The 24,633-nt window shown below is 44.8% G+C and overlaps 1 protein-coding gene across 1 annotated transcript in view; it reads right to left on the bottom strand.

Annotated features, from left to right (window-relative positions):
* The window catches only part of TXLNB (taxilin beta), a 121,949-nt gene that overhangs the window by 81,112 nt on the left and 16,204 nt on the right, over window positions 1–24,633 (bottom strand). Inside the window, exon 2 of the mRNA XM_068231685.1 lies at window positions 17,949–18,349. Within this exon, the coding sequence (XP_068087786.1) occupies window positions 17,949–18,342 (394 nt within the window). The 5' untranslated portion in view covers window positions 18,343–18,349. The remainder of the gene's footprint in view (window positions 1–17,948; window positions 18,350–24,633) is intronic.

The following is a 24,633-nucleotide window of genomic DNA, read 5'->3' on the forward strand; positions in this document are numbered from 1 at the left end:
CCGGCCACTTTTTTTCCATTCAGACCACTGCAGCTTTCACGGTTTATTGCTCGCTCATACAACCTACCACCTAAATGAATTTTGGCTCCTTTTCTTGTCACTAATAAAGCTTTCTTTTGATGCTATTTGATTGCTCCTGCGATTTTTACTTTTTATTATATTCATCAAAAAAGACATGAATTTTGGCAAAAAAATGATTTTTTTAACTTTCTGTGCTGACATTTTTCAAATAAAGTAAAATTTCTGTATACATGCAGCGCGAAAAATGTGGACAAACATGTTTTTGATAAAAAAAAACCCATTCAGTGTATATTTATTGGTTTGGGTAAAAGTTATAGCGTTTACAAACTATGGTGCCAAAAGTGAATTTTCCCATTTTCAAGCATCTCTGACTTTTCTGACCCCCTGTCATGTTTCATGAGGGGCTAGAATTCCAGGATAGTATAAATACCCCCCAAATGACCCCATTTTGGAAAGAAGACATCCCAAAGTATTCACTGAGAGGCATAGTGAGTTCATAGAAGATATTATTTTTTGTCACAAGTAAGCGGAAAATGACACTTTGTGAGGAAAAAAAAAAAAAAAAAAAAGTTTCCATTTCTTCTAACTTGCGACAAAAAAAAATGAAATCTGCCACGGACTCACCATGCCCCTCTCTGAATACCTTGAAGGGTCTACTTTCCAAAATGGGATCATTTGTGGGGTGTGTTTACTGTCCTGACATTTTGGGGGGTGCTAAATTGTAAGCACCCCTGTAAAGCCTAAAGGTGCTCATTGGACTTTGGACCCCTTAGCGCAGTTAGGCTGCAAAAAAGTGCCACACATGTGGTATTGCCGTACTCAGGAGAAGTAGTATAATGTGTTTTGAGGTGTATTTTTACACATACCCATGCTGGGTGGGAGAAATATCTCTGTAAATGACAATTTGTTAATTTTTTTTACACACAATTGTCCATTTACAGAGATATTTCTCCCACTCAGCATGGGTATGTGTAAAAATACACCACAAAACACATTATACTACTTCTCCTGAGTACGGCGATACCACATGTGTGGCACTTTTTTGCACCCTAACTGCGCTAAAGGGCCCAAAGTCCAATGAGTACCTTTAGGATTTCACAGGTCATTTTGAGAAATTTCGTTTCAAGACTACTCCTCACGGTTTAGGGCCCCTAAAATGCCAGGGCAGTATAGGAACCCCACAAATGACCCCATTTTAGAAAGAAGACACCCCAAGGTATTCCGTTAGTAGTATGGCGAGTTCATAGAAGATTTTATTTTTTGTCACAAGTTAGCGGAAAATGACACTTTGTGAAAAAACACAATTAAAATCAATTTCCGCTAACTTTTGACAAAAAATAAAATATTCTATGAACTCACCATACTCCTAACGGAATACCTTGGGGTGTCTTCTTTCTAAAATGGGGTCATTTGTGGGGTTCCTATACTGCCCTGGCATTTTAGGGGCCCTAAACCGTGAGGAGTAGTCTTGAAACGAAATTTCTCAAAATGACCTGTGAAATCCTAAAGGTACTCATTGGACTTTGGGCCCTTTAGCGCACTTAGGGTGCAAAAAAGTGCCACACATGTGGTATCGCCATACTCGGGAGAAGTAGTACAATGTGTTTTGGGGTGTATTTTTACACATACCCATGCTGGGTGGGAGAAATTTCTATGTAAATGGACAATTGTGTGTAAAAAAATCAAACAATTGTCATTTACAGAGATATTTCTCCCACTTAGCATGGGTATGTGTAAAAATACACCCCAAAACGCATTATACTACTTCTCCTGAGTACGGCGGTACCACATGTGTGGCACTTTTTTACACCCTAAGTACGCTAAGGGGCCCAAAGTCCAATGAGTACCTTTAGGATTTCACAGGTCATTTTTGTTTCAAGACTACTCCTCACGGTTTAGGGCCCCTAAAATGCCAGGGCAGTATAGGAACCCCACTAATGACCCCATTTTAGAAAGAAGACACCCCAAGGTATTCCGTTAGGAGTATGGTGAGTTCATAGAAGTTTTTATTTTTTTGTCACAAGTTAGCGGAAATTGATTTTAATAGTTTTTTTTCACAAAGTGTCATTTTCCGCTAACTTGTGACAAAAAATAAAATCTTCTATGAACTCACCATACTCCGTACGGAATACCTTTGGGTGTCTTCTTTCTAGAATGGGGTCATTTGTGGGGTTCCTATACTGCCCTGGCATTTTAGGGGCCCTAAACCGTGAGGAGTAGTCTTGAAACCAAATGTCGCAAAATGACCTGTGAAATCCTAAAGGTACTCATTGGACTTTGGGCCCCTTAGCGTACTTAGGGTGTAAAAAAGTGCCACACATGTGGTACCGCTGTACTCAGGAGAAGTAGTATAATGCGTTTTGGGGTGTATTTTTACACATACCCATGCTAAGTGGGAGAAATATCTCTGTAAATGACAATTGTTTGATTTTTTTACACACAATTGTCCATTTACATAGAAATTTCTCCCACCCAGCATGGGTATGTGTAAAAATACACCCCAAAACACATTATACTACTTTTCCTGAGTACGGCGGTACCACATGTGTGACACTTTTTTGCAGCCTAGGTGCGCTAAGGGGCCCAACGTCCTATTCACAGGTCATTTTGAAGCATTTGTTTTCTAGACTACTCCTCGCGGTTTAGGGCCCCTAAAATGCCAGGGCAGTATAGGAACCCCACAAGTGACCCCATTTTAGAAAGAAGACACCCCAAGGTATTCCGTTAGGTGTATGGCAAGTTCATAGAAGATTTTATTTTTTGTCACAAGTTAGTAAAAAATGACACTTTGTGAAAAAAAACTAATAAAAATTAATTTCCGCTAACTTTTGACAAAAAATTAAATCTTCTATGAACTCGTCATACACCTAACATAATACCTTGGGGTGTCTTTTTTTTCTAAAATGGGGTCACTTGTGGGGTTCCTATACCGCCCTGGCATTTTACAGGCCCAAAACCGTGAGTAGTCTGGAAACCAAATGTCTCAAAATGACTGTTCAGGGGTATAAGCATCTGCAAATTTTGATGACAGGTGGTCTATGAGGGGGCGAATTTTGTGGAACCGGTCATAAGCAGGGTGGGCTTTTAGATGACAGGTTGTATTGGGCCTGATCTGATGGATAGGAGTGCTAGGGGGGTGACAGGAGGTGATTGATGGGTGTCTCAGGGGGTGGTTAGAGGGGAAAATAGATGCAATCCATGCACTGGGGAGGTGATCGGAAGGGGGTCTGAGGGTTTGGCCGAGTGATCAGGAGCCCACACGGGGCAAATTGGGGCCTGATCTGATGGGTAGGTGTGCTAGGGGGTGACAGGAGGTGATTGATGGGTGTCTCAAGGTGTGATTAGAGGGGGGAATGGATGCAAGCAATGCACTGGCGAGGTGATCAGGGCTGGGGTCTGAGGGCATTCTGAGGGTGTGGGCGGGTGATTGAGTGCCCTAGGGGCAGATAGGGGTCTAATCTGATAGGTAGCAGTGACAGGGGGTGATTGATGGGTAATTAGTGGGTGTTTAGGGTAGAGAATAGATGGAAACACTGCGCTTGGGTGGTGATCTGATGTCGGATCTGCGGGCGATCTATTGGTGTGGGTGGGTGATCAGTTTGCCCGCAAGGGGCAGGTTAGGGGCTGATTGATGGGTGGCAGTGACAGCGGGTGATTGATGGGTGGCAGTGACAGGGGGTGATTGATGGGTGGCAGTGACAGGGGGTGATTGATGGGTGATTGATAGGTGATTGACAGGTAATCAGTGGGTTATTACAGGGGAGAACAGATGTAAATATTGCACTGGCGAATTGATAAGGGGGGGGTCTGAGGGCAATCTGAGCGTGTAGGCGGTCGATTGGGTGCCCGCAAGGGGCAGATTAGGGTCTGATCTGATAGGTAACAGTGACAGGTGGTGATAGGGAGTGATTGATGGGTGATTGATGGGTAATTAGTGGGTGTTTAGAGGAGAGAATAGATGGAAACACTGCGCTTGGGTGGTGATCTGATGTCGGATCTGCGGGCGATCTATTGGTGTGGGTGGGTGATCAGATTGCCCGCAAGGGGCAGGTTAGGGGCTGATTGTTGGGTGGCAGTGACAGGGGGTGATTGATGGGTGATAGGTGATTGGCAGGTGATTGACAGGTGATCAGTGGGTTATTACAGGGAAGGACAGATGTAATTAATGCACTGGCGAATTGATAAGGGGGGGGGGGGGGTCTGAGGGCAATCTGAGCGTGTGGGCGGGTGATTGGGTGCCCGCAAGGGGCAGATTAGGGTCTGATCTGATAGGTAACAGTGACAGGTGGTGATAGGGGGTGATTGATGGGTAATTAGTGGGTGTTTAGAGAAGATAACAGATGTAAACGATACATTTGGGAGGTAATCTGACGGCGGGTTTGCGGGCGATCTAATGGTGTGGGTGGGTGATCAGATTGCCCGCAAGGGGCAGGTTAGGGGCTGATTGATGGGTGGCAGTGACAGGGGGTGATTGATGGGTGATAGGTGATTGGCAGGTGATTGACAGGTGATCAGTGGGTTATTACAGGGAAGAACAGATGTAATTAATGCACTGGTGAATTGATAAGGGGGGGTCAGAGGGCAATCTGAGCGTGTGGGCGGGTGATTGGGTGCCCGCAAGGGGCAGATTAGGGTCTGATCTGATAGGTAACAGTGACAGGTGGTGATAGGGGGTGATTGATGGGTAATTAGTGGGTGTTTAGAGAAGATAACAGATGTAAACGATACATTTGGGAGGTAATCTGACGGCGGGTTTGCGGGCGATCTAATGGTGTGGGTGGGTGATCAGATTGCCCGCAAGGGGCAGGTTAGGGGCTGATTGATGGGTGGCAGTGACAGGGGGTGATTGATGGGTGATAGGTGATTGGCAGGTGATTGACAGGTGATCAGTGGGTTATTACAGGGAAGAACAGATGTAATTAATGCACTGGTGAATTGATAAGGGGGGGTCAGAGGGCAATCTGAGCGTGTGGGCGGGTGATTGGGTGCCCGCAAGGGGCAGATTAGGGTCTGATCTGATAGGTAAAAGTGACAAGTGGTGATAGGGGGTGATTGATGGGTGATTGATGGGTAATTAGTGGGTGTTTAGAGGAGAGAATAGATGTAAACAATGGATTTGGGAGGTGATCTGATGTCGGATCTGTGGGCGATCTATTGGTGTGGGTGGGTGATCAGATTGCCCGCAAGGGGCAGGTTAGGGGCTGATTGATGGGTGGCAGTGACAGGGGGTGATTGACGGGTGATTGATGGGTGATTGACGGGTGATTGACAGGTGATTGACAGGTGATCAGGGGGATAGATGCATACAGTAAACAGGGGGGGGTGGTCTGGGGGGGGGGGTCTGGGGAGAATCTGAGGGGTGGGGGGTGATCAGGAGGGGGCAGGGAGCAGGGGGGGGGATAAAAAAAAAAATAGCGTTGACAGATAGTGACAGGGAGTGATTGATGGGTGATTAGGGGGGTGATTGGGTGCAAACAGGGGTCTGGGGGGTGGGCAGGGGGGGGGTCTGATGGGTGCTGTGGGCGATCTGGGGCGGGGGGGGGAGAAAATCAGTGTGCTTGGTGCAGACTAGGGTGGCTGCAGCCTGCCCTGGTGGTCCCTCGGACACTGGGACCACCAGGGCAGGAGGCAGCCTGTATAATACACTTTGTAAACATTACAAAGTGTATTATACACTTTGTATGCGGCGATCGCGGGGTTAACATCCCGCCGGCGCTTCCGTATAGCCGGCGGGATGTTGCGGCGAGCGAGCGGTGACAGGCGCCGGCGGAGGATCGCGTCACGGATGACGCGATCGCTCCGCCCATGCCCTTAAATGGACCGCCGCCTCTGTGGGTGAGGCCGTCCTGCAGGGCTCCACTTCCCCGCCGCCCCTGTGTAGTGGGCGGTCGGGAAGTGGTTAAACTACTTTAACACGACTTTGCAATTCCTGTACTGCAAGTAGGTTTTTTTGGAAACATAAATACATGCCATTAAGATGCCTTATTTGAAACAAAACGTCCAAATAGGGTCTTGAGTGGATGTTAACTGATTTATGTCAAACAGATAAGACCCATTGTATACTCAATCCTCACATAACCGAGACTTTGCCTGGCATAGAGGCATTGTAAAGTCAGGGTTCAAGCAATAGCTACAAGTAGAATGGATGCAGTTTGTCTAGGCTGAAAAAGAACTATGACATTAAATATCATCATCAACCTCATGCCAATGTAAGAAATTGGCATCTTTGTTCAATATTAGATCTACAGCTTTGTAGTGGAGTAGATGTATCTGCAGGTTTTACACCTTTTTTGTCAGCAGGGCGATGTTCAGTTCTGTTGTGGCCTATTCAAAGAACTCCGGACAATCATCTGTTTTAGATTGGGTGGCTGTCGATGTGTCTGGAGGGGCTAACATGGTACAATACTCTACTGCTACTGTAAATAAGATTAGTAATGGTTATCATCACATGCTGTATATCAATATGCTCATTTGGATTTGGGTTACAAAAGCGCCTTGATTTGGAAACAGGTAAATTGGTGGCCAGTCACTGGGCGGTTAAACATGTGCCGCATATATCCCAATGTTAATTGCAGCTACAGTGGCAGTCACTGTATACTTTTGGTGCCGGTGGCAAATGATAAATTGCAGCTACAGGCAGCGCAGATATCGAGGGAGTGTTTAGTGGTTGAGATTGCAGTGGAGGGAGTATTTAGGGGCAGAGATTGCAGTAGGGGGATAGATTAGAGGGAGGGTATAATTGATATTCTACTATCAGAATTATCCATCGCCCAATAATAGTAGTATAGGTAATGTTGCAGTTATTCTTATAGTGGTTTCCAATGGTGCACAAATGATCACAGAGCCCTTTATCAGCGTACGCCTTTATTTTGCCATCAAGTCCTCTCTATACAGTGTAACAGCAGACTAACAAAGCTATACCTTTCAATTAGAATGTAAAGCAAGGGTTAAATTCCCCCAAACCTAGCTTGGTACTTGGAGTGAACACAAAATAATCCTGCATTATTAAATCCTAACAAAAACCTCTATAGTATGAGATATCACACACACTCTGCATGAAGCAAAGGAACTGGATAGTGTGGGTTTGTGAACGATATAGATTTCCAAGTCGGCTACATAGATATATTTATTAAAGATTCAGGTTTCTATTTTGCATATAAACTTATCTTTATATTTTCTATTTGAATACATCAATTATCAATGTATATCGTTGAACATACCCATTTAGTAAGACATACAATTCTGCTGTGCATCAGTCTTGCATGAATTACATCAATTATTCCACTTACTGCCACATATCGAAGAATACAGTGCTCTAACTATTTAGCTTCACAGAAGAAAAGAAGAAAAAGTGCCTTATTACCATACCCACAGAAACCATGAATTTGGGTAATCAATGGACTCATCTGCAAGTCTAATGAGCAGACACAGAAAGGCTCACATCTGCTGAATGTGTGTTGGAAATGTTTATAACTCAAGACTTCATAATGGGTGAAGATTATCAGGCATAAAAAAAGATTTCAAGAAAAAAATTGCATATATTAACTCCATATTTCTGATTTTGATATTAAGAGGTTCAGCTCTTTAATTTAGATGACACATTCTGAATACATCTACAATAAAATAATTGTATAAAATGGAATGGCTGCGCATGGAGGGAATGGGCATGTCTGTGGATATTCGCGTTTAGATAATAACAACTGCTTCAGATACGCTGGTATTAAATAAAGATTACCATTTAGAAATGTTATTCTTTGTGGTTTACCCAGATTTGAATTTGAATTAAACACAAGTCTAATCATAGTAATGATTGCCTGCTTATATTAATTGGACAGTACACTAAGTATTGTTCTCAAATGGAGATGGTCTGGAAATGTAACATTTTAGAAAATTACGCCCTCAGCATGTAAATTCGAGGATCAATGAAACAAGGACTGGAACTATGTTTTGATTCTTGCGTTATATTTCCTGTTTGCCAGAAAATAAATCTTGTTATTACAAGCACTGGCTGAGTAGTCCAGGGTAATCACCAGCCGGTTCATACAGTACTGAGTGGGAACGGCACCCCCTGCATGGAAATAGTAGAGCAGCCATTCAATTCCTTACTAACCCACAATAATTAAAGAATGCCTCCAATCAGTTGAAAATATGGAGGCAAAGGTTGCTTGCTGATACTTACCTTGATGATTGTACTGTAGTGGTGTCAAGCACTCTTCAGTTAATAGCACCCTCAAAAAAGGCATTCCATCAACAGGAGTGCATAATTGTGCCTACTTTTCCTCATGTATAAGGAGTGTTGACCGTAGTGACATTGTCACTTGATCCCTCAAGAAACAGTGTGGGTCCAAGGCTGTACAGATGGGTCACAATCCTTCAGGCTAGCAACATGTTCTGTTGCTTTGCGTGGAGGGGACTAATGAAGCAGCACACAATGAAGCAGTAGCACTCAGAGTGGGTGGAGTGAGTGGGGAAAACCATGCCCTCCGCCAGTGATTGGCCAAGTTGGTGCACCAGGCTGATTGCTGGACGACCCAGGGAGGTTGGGGGCCATTGTACATGCACTAGATTCTCGGCAGAGCTGGTCGTCTCTGCTAAAAATCATATAGGCTTTAGTCTGGGTACTGTGGTTTCCTCCAACATCCCCAAAAACATAGGTCAACTGGCTCCTTACTCTTTAAAGAACCCCTGTCGCGAAAACCTTAAAATTTAAGATACAGTATTTGTAAACGCATACAAATAAGAAGTATGTTTCTTCCAGAGTAAAATGAGCCATAAATTACTTTTCTCCTACGATGCCGTCACTTACAGTAGGTAGGAGAAATCTGACATTACCGACAGATTTTGGGCAAGTTTATCTCTCTATAGGGGAACCTCAGCATGGCCTTTATTCTTTATAAGGACACTCCCTGAAAAATATTTACACAAAGATACTGGCCAGCCTCCCTGCTCACTGCACACTTTTGTTGGCAGTTGGACGGAGAAACTGCCATTCACTAAGTGCATGTGAAAATAAAGAAAGCCCCGAGAACCCCTCATGAGGAGATGGGCTTGTCCAAAACCTGTCGGTAATGTCAGATTTCTACTACTTACTGAAAGTGACAGCAACATAGTAGAAAAGTAATTTATGGGTCATTTTACTCTGGAAGAAATGTACTTCTTATCTGTATATGTTTACATATGTTTTAAATTTTAAGATTTTTGCGAGTGGTCCTATAAGAGAGAATTACTAGAAAGTGGTAAGGACATTAGATTGAGAGCCTCACTATCCCATAGTGACTTGTTTGGTGTTCTGCAGAAAAGCTATACAAATATGTCATAATATTCACACTATAATCATCATCAACACAGGTAAACTTAAAGAGGAACTCCAGTGAAAATAATTTAATATAAAAAGGTGCTTAATTTTTACAATAATTATGTATACATGATTTAGTCAGAGTTTGCTCATTGTAAAATCTTTCCTCTCCCAGATTCACATTCTGACATGTATTACATGGTGACATTGTTACTGTGGGCAGATTATGTAGCTGTTCTGGCTTTAACAGACAGCTATAAACAGCCATTTCCTGTGTGTGTCATTGTTACATTGTGGCAGTTTGCCCAGAGTACCGTACGGTACCAGAGCCTCTTGTGGGAGGGGTTTCAGCACAAAATCAGTCATACAGCGCCCCCTGATGGTCTGTTTGTGAAAATCATTATATTTTTCATGTAAAAGTGGGTATCAGCTACTGATTGGGATAAAGTTCAATTCTTGGTCGGAGTTTCTCTTTAAAGGATACCCGAAGTGACATGTGACATGATGAGATAGACATGTGTATGTACAGTGCCTAGCACACACATAACTATGCTGTGTTCCTTTTTTTTTCTTTCTCTGCCTGAAAGAGTTAAATATCAAGTATGCAAGTGGCTGACTCAGTCCTGACTCAGACAGAAAGTGACTACAGTGTGACCCTCACTGATAAGAAATTCCAACTATAAAACACTTTCCTAGCAGAAAATGGCTTCTGAGAGCAAGAAAGAGATAAAAAGGGGAATTTCTTATCAGTGAGGGTCACACTGTAGTCACTTCCTGTCTGAGTCAGGACTGAGTCAGCGACTTATATACCTGATATTTAGCTCGTTCATGCAGAGAAAGAAAAAAAGGAACACAGCATAGTTATTTGTGTGCTAGGCACTGTATCTACTCATGTCTATCTCATCATGTCACATGTCACTTCAGGTATCCTTTAATATGAGGCTTGAGATGGGATCCTCTTGACCTATTATTAATATAAACAAACTATTGGTGAGCTACAATTGGCCTGGAGGAGATCCCTTCACAGGTACTATTTTTCATTGATTTTACAAACTGGCCCATTTTTATGAAAAGATGAGCAAAATATATTTTTAATCAATCATCTTTTTATTGAAAACAAAAGGAAAGCATACATAAGAAAGCATTATATGTAAGATATGCTCAACTGAAACAGTGAATTGGAGGAATATCCTCACATAGAAAGTAAAATATACAGGGGACATGTATCCCAAAAAGTACACAGTAAAGTCAATAATAGGAAAATATATGAACTGTACATTCTACCCCTGTAAAGCCAAAGCAAAATATATTTAAAGTACACCTGAACTGAGAGGTATTTGCAGGCTGCCACTAGAGATGGGCCGAACCTCCGATTTTAGGTTCGCAAACCGGGTTCGCGAACTTTCACGTAAAGTTCGGTTCGCGTTAAAGTTCGCGAACCGCAATACACTTCAATGGGGATGCGAACTTTGAAAAAAAAAAAAATTATGCTGGCCACAAAACTGATGGAAAAGATGTTTCAAGGGGTCTAACACCTGGAGGGGGGCATGGCGGAGTGGCATACATGCCAAAAGTCCCGGGGAAAAATCTGGATTTGACGCAAAGCAGCGTTTTAAGGGCAGAAATCACATTGAATGCTAAATGACAGGCCTAAAGTGCTTTAAAACATCTTGCATGTGTATACATCAATCAGGTAGTGTAATTAAGGTACTGCTTCACACTGACACACCAAACTCACCGTGTAACGCACCGCAAACAGCTGTTTGTGTAGTGATGGCCGTGCTGGACTGGTGCGCACCATGGCGAGAGTGCAGGTTTTGGTGGCTTTACAGCCCATATGGTCGCCTAGCTGATGTAGCTGAATGACAGAACAGTGACTGTCCAGCTGATCAAATTTGGTCTGACCACAATGAAGCAACGACCTTATTATCTTTTGTGTGCCCCCCGAGACACTCATCGAGGCGCCGGTCATTGCTTCATTGTGATACGCAAGCCCCTTCACCACGGCAAGGTAATGATCACGAAGGGGAATGGGCGCATGTACATGCCTTTTCTTTTGTTGTTGCAGCTGCCCGCAGTGCAGCCAGAAAAATTAGGCAGTCATGTACACGCACCAGAAAAATTATTACAGCGGCCGCTGCTAGCAGCGGCCTAAAAAATTCAGCAATCCGCCTGGAGTCCCGGACCCTGTTGGTGGTGGCGGAGAAGGTAGTCAAGCGGCCTGCAGGCAGACATGCTGTGTGGAGGGACTGGGAGCGACTTAGTCTTCTTGGGGCAGCCCAGGCAGCCAGTCACACGGCGTGCAGGCAGAGATGCTGTGTGTGCGGGGACTGACTTAGTCTTGGGGCGGGCAGCAGCCCTCCGGGATCCATGCCTCATTCATTTTGATAAAGGTGAGGTACTTAACACTTTTGTGATTTAGGCGACTTCTCTTCTCTGTGACAATGCCTCCAGCTGCGCTGAAGGTCCTTTCTGACAGGACGCTTGCGGCAGGGCAGGAGAGAAGTTGGATGGCAAATTGGGACAGCTCTGGCCACAGGTCAAGCCTGCGCACCCAGTAGTTCAAGGTCAAGGGTTCCTCATCGCTGTTCACAGCAGTGTCTACATCCACACTTAAGGCCAGGTAGTCGGCTACCTGCCGTTCCAGGCGTTGGTGGAGGGTGGATCCGGAAGGGCTACGGCGAGGCGTTGGACTAAAGAACGTCCGCATGTCCGACATCACCATGAGATCGCTGGAGCGTCCTGTCTTTGACTGCGTGGACACGGAAGGAGGATTAGTGGCAGCGGTACCTTGCTGGCGTTGTGCTGTCACATCACCCTTAAAGGCATTGTAAAGCATAGTTGACAGCTGGTTCTGCATGTGCTGCATCCTTTCCACCTTCCGGTGAGTTGGTAACAGGTCCGCCACTTTGTGCCTGTACCGAGGGTCTAGTAGTGTGGCCACCCAGTACAGCTCATTCCCCTTGAGGTTTTTTATACGGGGGTCCCTCAACAGGCAGGACAGCATAAAAGACGACATCTGCACAAAGTCGGATCCATTACCCTCCATCTCCTCTTGCTCTTCCTCAGTGACGTCACGTAAGTCAACCTCCTCCCCCCAGCCGCGAACAATACCACGGGAAGGTTGAGCAGCACAAGCCCCCTGCGACGCCTGCTGCGGGTGTTCTCCTGCCGCCGTCCCCTCCTCCTCCTCCTCCCCCAAAGAAACACCTTGCTCATCATCCTCTGAGTCTGACTCGTCTTCTGCACACGACTTCACTTCTTCCTCCTCCTCCCCCCTCTGTGCTGCCGCAGGTGTTGAGGAAACAGCTGGGTCTGATGAAAATTGGTCCCATGCCTGTTCCTCCCGTAACGGTTCCTGGTCACGCTCATTCACAGCTTCATCCGCCACTCTACGCACAGCACGCTCCAAGAAGTAAGCGTAGGGAATTAAGTCGCTGATGGTGCCCTCACTGCGGCTCACCAGGTTGGTCACCTCCTCAAACGGCCGCATGAGCCTGCATGCATTTTTCATCAGTGTCCAGTTGTCGGGCCAGAACATCCCCATCTTCCCAGACTGTTTCATTCTACTGTAGTTGTAGAGGTAGTGGGTGACGGCTTTCTTCTGTTCTAGCAGGCGGGAGAACATGAGCAGGGTCGAATTCCAGCGAGTCGGGCTATCGCAAATGAGGCGTCTCACCGGCATGTTGTTTTTCCGCTGAATTTCTGCAAATCGTGCCATGGCTTTGTAAGACCGCCTCAAATGCCCACAGAACTTCCTGGCCTGCTTCAGGACATCCGCTAAGCCAGGGTACTTTGCCACAAATCTTTGAACAACTAGATTCATGACATGTGCCATGCAGGGTATGTGTGTCAGCTTCCCCATATGCAAAGCGGCAAGCAGATTGCTGCCGTTGTCGCACACCACGTTGCCTATCTCCAGGTGGTGCGGGGTCAGCCACTCATCCACCTGTTTCTTAAGAGCAGCCAGGAGAGCTGCTCCAGTGTGACTCTCCGCTTTGAGACAAGACATGTCTAAGATGGCGTGACAGCGTCGTACCTGGCATGCAGCATAGGCCCTGCGGAGCTGGGGCTGTGTAGCTGGAGAGGAGAACTGCCACTCAGCCAAGGAGGAGGAGGACAGCGAAGAGCATGTAGCAGGAGGAGAGGAGGTGGCAGGAGGCCTGCCTGCAAGCCGTGGAGGTGTCACAATTTGGTCCGCTGCGCCCTGCTTGCCATCGTTCACCACCAGGTTCACCCAATGGGCTGTGTACATAATGTAGCGGCCCTGCCCGTGCTTGGCAGACCAGGCATCCGTGGTCAGGTGTACCCTTGACCCAACGCTCTTCGCAAGAGATGACACCACTTGCCTCTCAACTTCACGGTGCAGTTGGGGTATGGCCTTTCTCGAAAAATAAGTGCGGCCTGGCATCTTCCACTGCGGTGTTCCGATGGCTACAAATTTATGGAAGGCCTCAGAGTCCACCAGCTGGTATGGTAACAGCTGCCGAGCTAACAGTTCCGCCACGCCAGCTGTCAGACGCCGGGCAAGGGGGTGACTGGCCGAAATTGGCTTCTTCCGCTCAAACATTTCCTTCACGGACACCTGACTGCTGCTGTGGGCAGAGGAGCAGGAACCGCTCAAGGGCAGAGGCGGAGTGGAGGAGGGTGCCTGTGAAGGTGCAAGGGAGAAAGCGGCAGAAGCAGATGATGCACCTGAAGGAGGAAGAGGAGAAGGAGGGTGACTTTTCTTTTGTGTGCTGCTGCTGCTTTTGCTCAGGTGGCCATCCCATTGCTGTTTGTGCCTTTTCTCCAGGTGCCTTCGTAAGGCACTTGTCCCTACGTGAGTGTTGGCCTTTCCACGGCTCAATTTTTGTTGGCAGAGCGAACAGATGGCTTTGGTCCGATCTGAGGCACACACATTAAAAAATTTCCACACCGCTGAGCCACCCTGGGATGTGGGCACTATGGGGACCTCAGCAGCTGATGCTGAAGGGCAAGTTGGCTGGCTGTACATAGGTGGCAATACATGGTGCCGGACTCTGCCACCAGCTGTTTCTGACGAAGAGCTGCCCCAGCTTCTTTCAGCAACTTCTCTCCTCCTACTACTCTCTGACTCCCCCTCTGAACTGTCCCCCTCTTCATCTCCTCTATTGGGAACATACAGAGGATCCCTATCATCGTCAGCATCGTAATCATCCTGCCCAGCTTCGCTTGCCTCAGAAAAATCCAAACATGCACCATCAGTAGGTCCTTCATCCTCCTTACACGTTACATCCATAGTGTTGCCGCGTAACGCAGACATATGAGCTGGTGAAAAATCATCTGGCTGTAACAACAATGGCTGTGCATCAGTGATTTCACCACTAAATAATTCTTGTGAAGTGTCAAATGCAGCGGAAGTGGTGCTAGTAGTAGCGCTGATGGCTGAGCAAGATGAGGTGTTCTGTGTCGCTAAATACTCAACCACGTCCTGACAATCTTGGGAGGTGATGGGACGTGCCTTCTTCCAAGCACTATACTGTGGGCCAGGTCCACACGAAATTACATTTACACGACCTCGCGCAGACCTGCCGGATGGCCTTCCTCTGGCTCTGGCACTACCTCTTCCTCTACCTGTTTTGTCCATATCGGGTATGCACGGAGTGGTATATCACACTGCGTGCACTCACGTAGGTAGGTGGGTTCACTTAACTGCACAGGTATGCGCACTGATGCGGTGGGTTCACTGAACACAACAGGTATGCAGTGGCGGGTTCACTGAACACAACAGGTATGCAGTGGCGGGTTCACTGAACACAACAGGTATGCAGTGGCGGGTTCACTGAACACAACAGGTATGCAGTGGCGGGTTCACTGAACACAACAGGTATGCAGTGGCGGGTTCACTGAACAGGTATGCAGTGGCGGGTTCACTGAACAGTACAGGTATACAGTGGCGGGTTCACTGAACACAACAGGTATGCAGTGGCGGGTTCACTGAACACAACAGGTATGCAGTGGCGGGTTCACTGAACAGGTATGCAGTGGCGGGTTCACTGAACAGTACAGGTATACAGTGGCGGGTTCACTGAACACAACAGGTATGCAGTGGCGGGTTCACTGAACAGGTATACAGTGGCGGGTTCACTGAACAGAACAGGTATACAGTGGTGGGTTCACAGAACAGGTATGCAGTGGCAAGTTCACTGAACACAACAGGTATGCAGTGGCGGGTTCACTGAACAGGTATACAGTGGCGGGTTCACTGAACAGAACAGGTATACAGTGGCGGGTTCACAGAACAGGTATGCAGTGGCAGGTTCACTGAACACAACAGGTATGCAGTGGTGGGTTCACTGAACAGGTATACAGTGGCGGGTCCACTGAACAGAACAGGTATGCAGTGGCGGGTTCACTGAACAGAACAGGTATGCAGTGGTGGGTTCACTGAACAGGTATGCAGTGGTGGGTTCACTGAACACAACAGGTATGCAGTGGCGGGTTCACTGAACAGGTATGCAGTGGCGGGTTCACTGAACAGTACAGGTATACAGTGGCGGGTTCACTGAACACAACAGGTATGCAGTGGCGGGTTCACTGAACAGGTATACAGTGGCTGGTTCACTGAACAGAACAGGTATACAGTGGCGGGTTCACAGAACAGGTATGCAGTGGCAGGTTCACTGAACACAACAGGTATGCAGTGGTGGGTTCACTGAACAGGTATACAGTGGCGGTTCCACTGAACAGAACAGGTATGCAGTGGCAAGTTCACTGAACACAACAGGTATGCAGTGGCGGGTTCACTGAACAGGTATACAGTGGCGGGTCCACTGAACAGAACAGGTATACAGTGGCGGGTTCACAGAACAGGTATGCAGTGGCAGGTTCACTGAACACAACAGGTATGCAGTGGTGGGTTCACTGAACAGGTATACAGTGGCGGTTCCACTGAACAGAACAGGTATGCAGTGGCGGGTTCACTGAACACAACAGGTATGCAGTGGTGGGTTCACTGAACAGGTATGCAGTGGTGGGTTCACTGAACACAACAGGTATGCAGTGGCGGGTTCACTGAACAGTACAGGTATACAGTGGCAGGTTCACTGAACAGAACAGGTATGCAGTGGCGGGTTCACTGAACAGTACAGGTATACAGTGGCAGGTTCACTGAACACAACAGGTATGCAGTGGCGGGTTCACTGAACACAACAGGTATGCAGTGGCGGGTTCACTGAACACAACAGGAATGCAGTGGCGGGTTCACTGAACAGGTATGCAGTGGCCGGTTCACTGAAAAGTACAGGTATACAGTGGCGGGTTCACTGAACACAACAGGTATGCAGTGGCGGGTTCACTGAACAGGTATACAGTGGCGGGTTCACTGAACAGAACAGGTATACAGTGGCGGGTTCACAGAACAGGAATGCAGTGGCAGGTTCACTGAACACAACAGGTATGCAGTGGCGGGTTCACTAAACAGGTATACAGTGGCGGGTCCACTGAACAGAACAGGTATGCAGTGGCGGGTTCACTGAACACAACAGGTATGCAGTGGTGGGTTCACTGAACAGGTATGCAGTGGTGGGTTCACAGAACAGGTATGCAGTGGTGGGTTCACAGAACAGGTATGCAGTGGTGGGTTCACAGCACAGGTATGCAGTGGTGGGTTCACAGAACAGGTATGCAGTGGTGGGTTCACAGCACAGGTATGCAGTGGCAGGTTCACTGAACAGGTATGCAGTGATGGGTTCACAGCACAGGTATGCAGTGGCAGGTTCACTGAACAGGTATGCAGTGATGGGTTCACAGCACAGGTATGCAGTGGTGGGTTCACAGAACAGGTATGCAGTGGTGGGTTCACAGCACAGGTATGCAGTGGCAGGTTCACTGAACAGGTATGCAGTGATGGGTTCACAGAACAGGTATGCAGTGGCAGGTTCACTGAACAGGTATGCAGTGGTGGGTTCACAGTACAGGTATGCAGTGGTGGGTTCACAGAACAGGTATGCAGCCAGCCAGGAACAAGTTAAGCCTAACTAATCTTTCCCTGAGAGACAGTCTGCAGCAGCTCGCCCTACTCTCACTAACGCAGGCAGCACACGAGTGACCGTAATGGCCGCCGCTGCCTGCCTTATATAAGGGGGGGTGGGGCTCCAGGGGCTAGTGTAGCCTATATGGCTACACTGGGCCTGCTGACTGTGATGTAGAGGGTCAAAGTTGACCCTCAAGGTGCATTATGGGGCGAACCGAACTTCCGCAAAGGTTCGCCAGCGGGACACGAACGCGAACCACTGAAGTTCGCGTGGAACCGTTCGCCGGCGAACCGTTCGGCCCATCTCTAGCTGCCACATTTATTTCCTTTTAAACAATACCAGGTGCCTGGCAGTACTGCTGAACTCTTTGGCTTATTCAATCAGACTTCAGTCAGAAACACCTGATAGGCATTGTTGTTTAGAGTCTATGGATGAAAGTATAAAGTGGAAGAGGCTCAACAGGACAGCCAGGTAATTTGCATTATTTAAAAGAGAATAAATACTGTATATTCGCTTTCATATCCCTCTCAGTTCAGGTGTGCTTTAAATTCATATCTTAGACAATAAACACGTGGCACACAACAAACATATGGCACACAACAAACACATGGCACACAACAATCAGATGAACATACCCAGTCCTTTGAGAAATTTCTTCTCAGGGTTTTGCTCTTTGCTGGCTGCTAAGTCTCTTGACATAGAGACATCCAATAAAGATGTGGGCTCTTTTGTTTCATTAATTTGTGCATCATCAGTTTCACCATCATCATTGACTTGTTCTTCTGTGACCGGTGCTCCTGGGATGGTGCTATCAGAGGAGGCATAGGTCTGGATAATGTCTTCCAGCTGCTTGTCCAGATCATCAGAAATTTCATGGTCAGCTGCTGCAGAGGGAACCTTCTCTGTGGGGCTGAGGACTATTGTTGGCTCCTTATCTGATGATAGGCCATTTTGACTAGCTGTCACATTTTCAGATGGCGCCATTTGTTTCTCAGGTTTAGATTCTGGAGCCTCATTGTTATTCTCCATATTTTACCTAGGAGAGACAAACAAAAATGTGCTGTTGGATTTTGAAGACAAATTATATGGTAAGATATAATTGTGGGAAATGTAATGTTGTTATTTGAAAAAGTAAGGTTCTTACATAAATGTCATTTTTATACGGGGTATCACAGGAAGTTGGTTAATCACAATGGACCAATGAACATGTTAATGGGTCCTATCCTATGTTAAATTTAAAATCCATTCTCACATTGTGTCTAGAGATGAGCAAGAATGTCTCCGGCAGTCTTGCGAGAATTTCCTCGTTTTCACCAAAGCAGTAGCGTGAATTTATCAATCAATGAAATAATAATTACATTTGTGATCAGAAGGAAATTATTAATACATTCATCATCTGTTGTTTATTAACAACATCTAACACTATCTGATTTGATCCAAAGGTTGATAGTTTGCTAAATTGTATTGCTAATGGGTACCTTCAGTAAATACGTACTAAAGCAGTATGCAATAACTCCTAGGAATGACAGTTCTCTGTGTTGGTAGTACAATATAGCTAGTTAAAGAGGCACTTAAGTCATCTAAAAAAATGAGTTTTACTCACCTGGGGCTTCCCTCAGCTCCTTGTAGCTGATCGGTGCACTCGCCTCGTCCCTCCGATCCTCCTGTCCCCGCCGGCAGCCACTTCCGGTTTCGCCGTCAGGAGCCGACAGGCTGGGAACGCGAGTGATTCTTCGTGTTCCCAGCCACAATATCGCCCTCCTATACTGCTATTACGGCAAGGAAGGCCGCAATAGCAGCATAGGGGGAGATATTGTGGCTGGGAATGCAAAGAATCACTTGCGATCCCAGCCTGACGGCCAGGGCCGGCGAAACCGGAAGTAGCCGCCGGCAGGGACAGGAGGATCGGAGGGACACGGCGAGGGCACCGATCAGTTACGGGGGGCTGAGGGAAGCCCCAGGTGAGTAAAGCTCATTTTTTTTAGATGACTTAAGGTTCACTTTAAGGGACACACTGACCCTGCAGTAGGAAAGTGGCTAACCAATTTGTACACACACTTCTACCTTAAAGGAAAACTATCGATTTACACTAACCTCTTTGTTTACTGTTATCAAAATACTTTCAAACTTTACTGACGCCAAAACTGACGGCAGAATGAACCATGAGGGGAGGGGAAATTCCCCTCACACTTGATCAGTTAACCTTCTGTGTAAATCTGTGTGTGTGAGAGAGAAAGCGCCCAACAGCTGCAGCTTCTGTGTCCTGTGTTTCTGACTAAAGTGTCTGAAGAGAGCAGAGGAAACTTGTTATGAACATTTGTAATTGTCACAGCTTTTCATACTGTGTTTGCTTTCAGAGAAAAATACTCTGTAGTCTGATATGCAACTCTGGCTGTGCATTGAAGCAGACACCCCTTCTTCAATTGATTTGTCCCAATATAGCTAAATCCTACCCTCAATAAATTAAAGCTTTTGCCTCTGATATTTAACATGAAAAGTAGGAAAATGTTTACACAGCTACTTAGACATTATTTGTACATTGTCATTTTAGAACACTTGGGTATTAAAAGCGTTCCTTTAAGTTACTTAGCACAACAGCAATGGAGGAATGCAGTCTATAACAACATCTGTACAGCACACCCTATATACTGTAAATCACAGTTTTGAGTCAGTAAAACAGACCTAACTATAAACTATATCTCCCTGAAGCATTCACTTCTCTACCCATCTGTCTCTCTAGCTGCTATCACACATACAACACAAGATGGAGTGACCCCTCTCTCCACCCTCTTTATATCTGCCTGTGGTGGGATTTGTATTCAGTGGTTGCTGGACTTTTGCTGAGCATCATGGGAACAAATGATTCGCTCACAGGACACCTATTGTACATTTCTCGTTGAGTGTTGGAGTTCTACTGCTCCTATATTTTCATACCATATCCTGTTTTCACAGTAATTTGAGCCCCTCACAATCCCAATAGCTATTACTAGTCTTTGGATTAAGAAAGTCTGGGAAGGCTAGAGTTACAAAAGATTAATCCATGCATATGTACTATTTCCCCCATGGATCAGAAGTCAATCCCTCTGGCGACTGGGGCCTAAAAAGTGCTGTACAGATGCATCCCTAGCCTAGAGGCTATATTCTTATAAAAGGGAGGAGGAGGCACAAGATGCGGCACACAATGGATGGTCTTCTACCTTTCAAGGTCTTTTCACAGCTTGTCCTCATTTTAGTAGGGCCCCTAGCAGCATGTGTCCCATTTTGCAGTGCCTCCTGCAGTGTGTCCCCCGCTTTGCATGCATTTCCACCCTAGGACTGCACTGTAAGCACCAATGGATACTATGATTACAGTAAAGTCACTGGCAAAGACTGGAATTGTACCATAACCAATTATAGAGATTAGGAACACACTATGGGCTTGATTCACTAAACCGTGATAACTAAAATATCACACCTTATCAAAGATATCACATCTTATCAAAGATAGCACACCTTATCTAAGTTAACATGCCTTACCAGAGTAGCATAGCGAATGCTAAGAACTTATGCCTGCCAATTGGCAATGGCACTTGTCCTGCCCTGAGCCCCTGCGGGTTCGTATCGCTCGCTAATCTACTCTGATAAGGCATGTTAACTTTGATAAGATGTGCTATCTTTGATAAGGTGTGATAGCTTTGATAAGGTGTGCTATTTGTCATATCACGGTTTAGTGAATCAAGCCCTATGAGTGACAGAGAATGGCCCAAACTGTAACCACTAACAGAGACTAGCACTACACTGTATACACTGACAGAGGTTGGGTCTGTACTGTAACCATTATGAAACATTTGGGTCAAACTCCCCCATGGACAGAGGCAGGGACTGTAACGGCACTGCAACCACTGCTACAGACTTACTGTACTACAACCAGGGACTGAGAGATGGGCTGCACTGTAAACAGTAATAGAGACTGGCATTGCACTGTAACCATTGACAGAGACTTGGGCTGCACTGTAATGACTTACACAGGCGGACCACACTCTAGCTACTGACAGAAACTGGAGTGGTTCTGTAACCAGTGATAGAGACTGGGACTTCATTGTAACTACTGAAAGAGGCTGGGACTGATCTATAACTACTGACAGGGACACCAGTACTTGAGCTGCACTGTAACCACTGGCACAGAGAGTGACCACATTATAACTGCTGATAGAAATTGGTACCACACTGTAACTGGTAAAAGAGACTAGGACCACATTGAAGGCCCTGAGAAAGACTCAGGCTGCACTATAACAACTAACAAAGATTGAAAGATTGACAATGATGTTTAATAATTAATAAAGACATAACCATAGATTGTAAGCTCGCACAGATAGGGGCCTCCTCCTATTGTTCCTTATTTTGCTGTAATCTAACATATGAATGTGTACCAATTTTAGTAATATCTCAAGCCACACATTAACTATGTATGTATTTGCACTTGTATTACTGGATGTCATGGCTGTACAGTGTCTTGAACTCTCACGTATACTGTATATGTCCCCCAATATTTGTTTTCTACTATGTACAGTGCTACGGAAGATGTTGGTGCTATATAAATAAAAAATAATAATAATAATAATAATAATCACTAAAAAAAGACTCAAAACACACTGTAGATTTCTGAGATTTACTATTTGCAATAGCTATATAACATGATGGACAGCAGAGCAATGACATTGCATCTTAACATGTGTATCCGGGGCAGGAAAATCATAAATCCGCTGGATCCTTAGGTCTCTTTGTGAACAAGAAAACATCCACATGCACTCCATATCCCTGGGCCATGAGTAATTCATGAGCAAAAGACAGCTCCATTTGTCACATCACTGATCGTTTTTTATCTCTAATTTTTGCTTTGATAAGAATAAGAGGTTGGGCATACATACATGAAAAAAACAAAGCACACTCTCTTTCAATTCATATCAGGACATTAAAAAAAAATCATCTTGTCCTTAGCAGGTTGGATGAACAACAAAACATGACACGTTATAACAATATTACACGGTGTCATTTTTTTATTTTTTTTTATAAAGACTGAGTCTAAATGCAAAAGCAGAGTGTGAAAAATCCCTTACCACTTATATAGGAATTAAGAAGGCAAGTTGCAGTTAGGTGCTGCTAATCAAATGCAATCAGCAATGTGCCCACTTGTATAACAAAAGAGGTTTTGGCCATTTGCTGATATACTGTCGAACATACAACACGGTGCCAAAAAGTAAAAACATCAGCAATGATCTTAGAAAAGCAGTATTTGCTTCCCATTCGTCTAGAAAAGGTTATAAGGCCATTTCCCAAAAATCTGAAGTCCATCACTCTACAGTAAGAAAAATTGTGGCCAATCTTCCCAGAAGTCGGCGTTCCAGAAAATTGCCCCAAGGTCAGACCGTGTCTTGCTCCGGAAATCTTCAAAAATCCAACAGCTATAAGGTACCCATTAATGGTACAATTTGTAATGAACTACAGTATCATATTTTTGATAAGATCATTCAGATTGAAAGAAAAGACTCACACCAATCGATCCACGTCACTAAAGGATCCAACTAGTGATTATATGTAAACCAGTAATGATCATATCTGACAAAATTCACCATGCAGAACAATAATTTCTTTAAGGAAACGATTGATAATGTGATCATCCAAGGTTGATTGTGCAAATCAGCTTCTATGTTTTCATATAATATGATGGGAATAATGTGATTGAAAATGACTATTCACTAAAAATTGTAATGTGCTAATTGACACCTTCAGAAGACAATCAATAATGGGTTTGTTCAGAATCGATAGGGCCCATTAGCTTCTCTGTTTTCTCTGTTCAGCTTCTTTATTCTCTGCTTCTCTGTTTTCATACAATACGATCAGAATAATCTGATCAACAATACAATCATTAACTAAAATTGTACTGTTAATAGACACCTTTAGATTCTACAAACTTCAGCTGAAAATAATGCAAAATACGGCTATAAACAGGGGGCAATATTTTTTGGGTGCCGCGGGTGCCCAAGTTTACTCCTATTAACAATATTTCTATGGGTGCCTATGGCAGCACCCTAACTTCCTGATTCCACCAGATACACCTCACTGGTCCAAACCACATAACATACACTTATAATTGTTATCAAGGCCTTTTACCGCTTTACATATGTAAAAAAAACATTACAGTGGACAGGCCAAAATAATGTCTTGGAAATCTGAATCAGTGGCAACAATCAATACAGACCCCCATGTCACATCACTGCCCAGCCTCTGCACAGTGTTCATTTCTTGAATGATGTACTATATTATTCTATCCACATACGTGCACTGTAAAGTCTGCTGTTTGGATGTTATTTGTTATAATACAATAAAATTACTTGTTAAAGGCCCACTATCGTGAAAAATTGAAAAATGTAAAATACATCAAAACACAAATAAATAGTACATTTATCCCAGAGTAAAATGTGCTATAAATAACTTTTCACCTATGTTGCTGTCACTTACAGTAGGCAGTCGAAATTTGACAGAGCGGACAGGTTTTGGACTAGTTCATCTCCCATGGGGGATTCTCAGTATTTAGGTTATTCTTTACAAAAGCACTCCCTGGAGAGGATCTATACAAAGATGCTGGTCATCCCTCCTACTAGTTAGCCCACCTTTCTGGCAGTTGGACTGAGCAACTGCCGTTCAATAAGTGCTTTTGAAAATAAAGAAAACCCTGATAATCCCCCGTGAGGAGATGGACTAGTCCAAAACCTGTCAGTTCAGTCAGATTTTTACTACCTACTGTATATGACAGCAACAAAGGAGAAAAGTAATTGATAGCACACTTTACGCTGGGAGAAATTTACTTTTTATTTACGTGTTTTCGTGTATTTTAAATTTTTTTATTTTTCGCAATTGAGGTCCTTTACGATCTGAGGCATAATAAAGTTTTCAGCAGTTTGAACTTGTGAAATTTAACATTCCACACATATACTACCTACAAGACCTTCATTTGACATTATCTTGTTAGTTTAATTAAACACTTAATGTGGATGGTACTTTTAAGAGTTGATATTCATTTAATTAGGAGGAAAGTGCAATTATGGGAATGTACCTGTCTTTTTGCTTTGCTCTTAATAAACAAAGGATGGGATTTTTTAAAATGGATTTTAATTTACGTGTCTTCTATGTAAAGCTGAATCAGTGGCAACTGTGTAACCTGTGATCTAAAGCCAAATAAAGCAACTGAGACACATTTGCAAAAGATATATACAACTATACATAGACTTGCATATGAATGCCAATAAACAAATGATAATATGAAATATTAATATAATATTT

This window comes from Hyperolius riggenbachi, chromosome 4, assembly GCF_040937935.1.
Source record: "Hyperolius riggenbachi isolate aHypRig1 chromosome 4, aHypRig1.pri, whole genome shotgun sequence".
In the NCBI taxonomy this organism is placed as follows: Eukaryota; Metazoa; Chordata; class Amphibia; order Anura; family Hyperoliidae; genus Hyperolius; species Hyperolius riggenbachi.